The sequence below is a fragment of the Austrofundulus limnaeus genome, unplaced genomic scaffold (genome assembly GCF_001266775.1).
Source record: "Austrofundulus limnaeus strain Quisiro unplaced genomic scaffold, Austrofundulus_limnaeus-1.0 Scaffold1008, whole genome shotgun sequence".
NCBI classification, from domain to species: Eukaryota; Metazoa; Chordata; class Actinopteri; order Cyprinodontiformes; family Rivulidae; genus Austrofundulus; species Austrofundulus limnaeus.
Genome location: NW_013953410.1, coordinates 109602 through 113783, shown reverse-complemented (window position 1 = coordinate 113783; position 4182 = coordinate 109602). Strand labels below are relative to the sequence as shown.

The 4182-nt window shown below is 36.3% G+C and overlaps 1 protein-coding gene across 2 annotated transcripts in view; it reads right to left on the bottom strand.

The window, feature by feature from the left end:
* Window positions 1–2665: 2665 nt before the first annotated feature.
* Window positions 2666–4182, bottom strand: part of LOC106533729 (solute carrier family 25 member 44) — a 7339-nt gene continuing 5822 nt past the window's right edge. For both annotated transcript variants that reach the window (XM_014030155.1, XM_014030154.1), the window contains exon 4: window positions 2666–3676. In XM_014030155.1, coding sequence (XP_013885609.1) covers window positions 3540–3676 — 137 coding nt within the window. In that variant the 3' untranslated portion in view covers window positions 2666–3539. The remainder of the gene's footprint in view (window positions 3677–4182) is intronic.

Sequence of the window (4182 nt, the reverse complement as noted above, 5' to 3'; positions counted from 1 at the left end):
GTCTTACTTTAAGTGAAGTGTAGGAGTAATTCTTAAGTGTCAGTTTTATTTTAAGTGAAGTGTAGGAGTAAATCTTAAGTGTCAGTCTTACTTTAAGTGAAGTGTAGGAGTAAATCTTAAGTGTCAGTCTTACTTTAAGTGAAGTGTAGGAGTAAATCTTAAGTGTCAGTCTTACTTTAAGTGAAGTGTAGGAGTAATTCTTGTCAGTCTTACTTTAAGTGAAGTGTAGGAGTAATTCTTAAGTGTCAGTCTTACTTTAAGTGAAGTGTAGGAGTAATTCTTAAGTGTCAGTCTTACTTTAAGTGAAGTGTAGGAGTAAATCTTAAGTGTCAGTCTTACTTTAAGTGAAGTGTAGGAGTAAATCTTAAYTGTCAGTCTTAGAGCTGATTTGTGACACCTGGCTGTGCCACAAAGCTGATCCTGGATGACGTCGTTAGAAAAAACACTGACATGGACCAATCACTGCCTCAGATTTCATGTTCAAGAATATTGTTGGAGAAATGTGAAGATAAAACTGTGAAAATCCTAAGATAAGTTTACTTTCAACACACTAATGTTCACCTTGTTCTGATTGTCTGTAAATTACATCAAATGTCCTCATTTCTTTCTTTTGAGGGGAGGGTCACATGCACTCACCAGCTGACTATATTTAATATTTTCTCCAAAAGCTACACAGATATCCACCTTTTAGTTCAACATTATGCACACTGGAGCAGTCTGAACTTTTCTTCAGAGTAAGAGTGATTATTAGACTTAAGACTTTTGATAACTGGCACTTACACTTAAGTCTGACAGTAGGAGTTAATCTAAGACATTTTCAGTACTTAAGTCTAAAAATCCACTCTAAGAGGTTTTATAAATATGAGCCCTGATCTAAATCCTGTTGAACATCTGTGGAAGGAGCTGAAACATGCTGTCTGAACCTTTATACCTGAGACAACAGGAGCAGTTTGAACACTGGTCTAAATTACCTGTGGACAGGTGCAACAGTGTCATCGATAATAACAGATGTCTATTGATTGCAGTGATTGCCTCAAATGGTTGCAACAAAAACCATCATTTTTACCCAGGCCTGTTTCAATATTTTATTTTTTTTAATAATGTTTAATTCAAGAGCTGGGTGTGATTTTCATTGGTTAATTTTTATTTAATATTAGCTTTCATTTTCAAGTTATTTAACAGTTAACAGAGGGCTACCAACAATTTTGTCTGAACCATAAAACTAGTAAATTGTGCTGCAACATGGGCACACAGTGAATCATAACTCCTGTTCCAAAAAGGTGATGTGTAAAATGTAAATAGAAACAAAATCTTATGAATGCTCAGTTTTGATTTTCTGTTGATTATTTTGAAATTGTCTAACCTGTCTGAATATATTTGTTTTTCCAGTCTGCCCATCTTTACTTCCATTTCATTTTGAAAATGATCTTTTTATCCTGTTTTCATACTGACTCATTTCCAATCAGCATATTTGGTGGTAAAATGCTCTTTCAGTTGTTTCTCATCACTTTGACACGCTGTTTCCTTTAATTAAAATTATTGAGGCATATCAAATTAGAGAGCAGAGGAAAGCGCTGCGAAGAAAAACATTTCTATTACAGAAAGAGCAGCAACTTTGTCTTTATTATAATTGTGCTACATTAAGTTTAACTACTGACAAAAACAAACATTATGATTCTTAATCAGTAATAAAAACATGAGGAAAGGTTTCCATAAGGTCAGATTATAGTGAGGATAAAGTGCTCCCTCTAGTGGTTGGACACGAGCACTGCAGTCAGTCTTTAAAACATGATTCAGACCTCATTACTGGTCATCATATCTGCACAGGGCCTCAGCATTTAAAACACTTCACACAGCTGTTTTATAAACTTTTATTTCTCAACAGGTAACCTTTATAGGTAACAACTTTTATACTTGGAATTATTGTCGTAAGATTTCTTACAATTTACAAATAACAAGAACTCCCATTCACACAAATCTAATCAACAGCAAATTTACAAATATAAGTTTACTTTGTTAAAATGGACACAAAAAGTCTTTAAGGTGTGTTTTCTGGCAGTAAATGGAAAGAAGACAGCATCGTTTGGTGCTGATGTGTAAAACATTGTGAATCTGAAGGCAGTTGTGTAGTTCATGTTGCTTCTCCGCCCAACAACTGTTTGATCCTCCATCACCAAAATGTAACACCTGCATTTGGCCCATGGGGATAATGCTAGGTTTAATTATTTGCCTCATGATAAAATATATTGTTGTTTATAAACTGGCTCCAGTTTTCCCAGAACAAGAGAAGTTTCTCTTTGAACCTTTGCAGGAAGCAGATTTAGTCGACAGTGGAGGTGATTTTGTTTGGCTGGCATCAGTTTGATAAAATACAACGATAAAGGCAAAGAGCAGATATTTTACTACAGGTAGTTCCAGTAACCTATACAGCAGGGATGTCCAAAGTGTGGCCCGGGGGCCATTTGTGGCCCCTGACTTCAGTTCAAGAATTATAGAAGATTTATACTAATTTCTTTACAAATTTACAAATTTGTCCCCCTGGCACAGCTGTTTGATGTGGAGACTTTATATTAATTATTAGGGCTAATTTATCACAAAATAAAATCTTATAATAAAAATATTGGCAACAAAACAAATTATTTGTCTTTAAATAACCAGACTTTTATCTTTTTCCACATTTATTTAGTGACTTCTACTCAGAAGCTGATTTTGCTGCACTCCAATTCATTTATTAAATTCATCTGAACACAAGCATTTTCAATAAAAGAATGACATAAATCCTGATTTTATTGATCAGAATTGATTAAATTGGTTTATTTTTCCCCAACTGAAACCTAGAAAATTGCAAAATTTCTTTCAGTTAGGGAAACCTGCAAAACAATTTTAAACTTCTGGATCTACATTAATTTACGCACTTGTTTCCAGCAATAAATCGGACTACTTTATTTGTTTAATTAAAGTATTCAGTGTTTAGTTTATTGTTGAGCAGGTAAAGGAGAAATATTTTTGGCCCTCAGGTCCTTCTGACTTTATGATTTTGGCCCATGTGACTAAATGTTTGGACAGCCCTACTATACAGGAACACATCCAAACTTAAGCTTATAATAAATCATTTAAACCTCAAATTTTTTCTTTAAAATGCACCTTTCCTTTTTGATTTTGTTTTGTTGTTTGTTTGTTTATTCTTCCAGTTTTTTTAGACTCATTTATAAGACAAAGACCTTACATGGGCAAAAACATGTACCCATTTCACAAGTGTGCGCATCACTCACACAAATCATTAGATTATGTTAATGTGTTGGCAGAAATCCCATTAAAATGGATCAAACAGGAAAAAGACGCCCGTCCAGTCTCCACATATACTTAAAAACAGAGGTCTTTGTGTGCAGAAGAAAATAAGTAGAGGATTTGACAAATTGTTGCAGCGACCCAAGCGACACATCTGGGTCATGGTCTCTGTCCTGGTCCCCCCTCTACCTGCTTTTCACCAATGTCTGGACTCGATCAGCTCGGCCCGCAGGCTCAGCCGCTTCAGAGTTTCATATCCCACCACGATGAGCACAGAGGTGGGTGTGGCGGACATAATGCGGGCTGACAGTCCTTTGGTCATTACCCAGACCCCCTCCTCTGCCAGCAGCTGCTTGAAGGTCCCGATGATGGACGATTGTCCCTCCACCTGGGGAGATAGGTCAGATCGGCTTTGTCAGGTGCAAATATTCATGTGGCCAGGTTCAAAGCTCAAAGGAAATCTCTCAAAACAACCATCTTTATGGTCACACACCACGTAAACGTGCAAAGTGTGCAGTAATGTTTTTACCTCTGTCTGTATACACTGCCTGGTCAAGAAAAAGTTGCCACCTGGATTGAACTAAACAAATCGGTAGAAGCCTCCTATTGGAGAATTACTGCACTGGATATTATCTTTCAGCTTGCAACAAGTTATTTAACCCCAACTGGTGCAGTGAGTTGCTTCTCATTTCTTAAACCATGTAGAAAGACACAATACTTTTGTGGAAAAGATGTCAGTCTGAAAAGGGACAAATCATTAGCATGCATCAAGCAGAGAAAACATCTAAGGAGATTTGTCCTGATGCATCTCAGTAATCCAGGTAAAAAATCATAAAGAAAAAAATTGTATAGGTCCTCTGGACGGGTTCTTCTCTAATGAAACGTTTCGTCTCT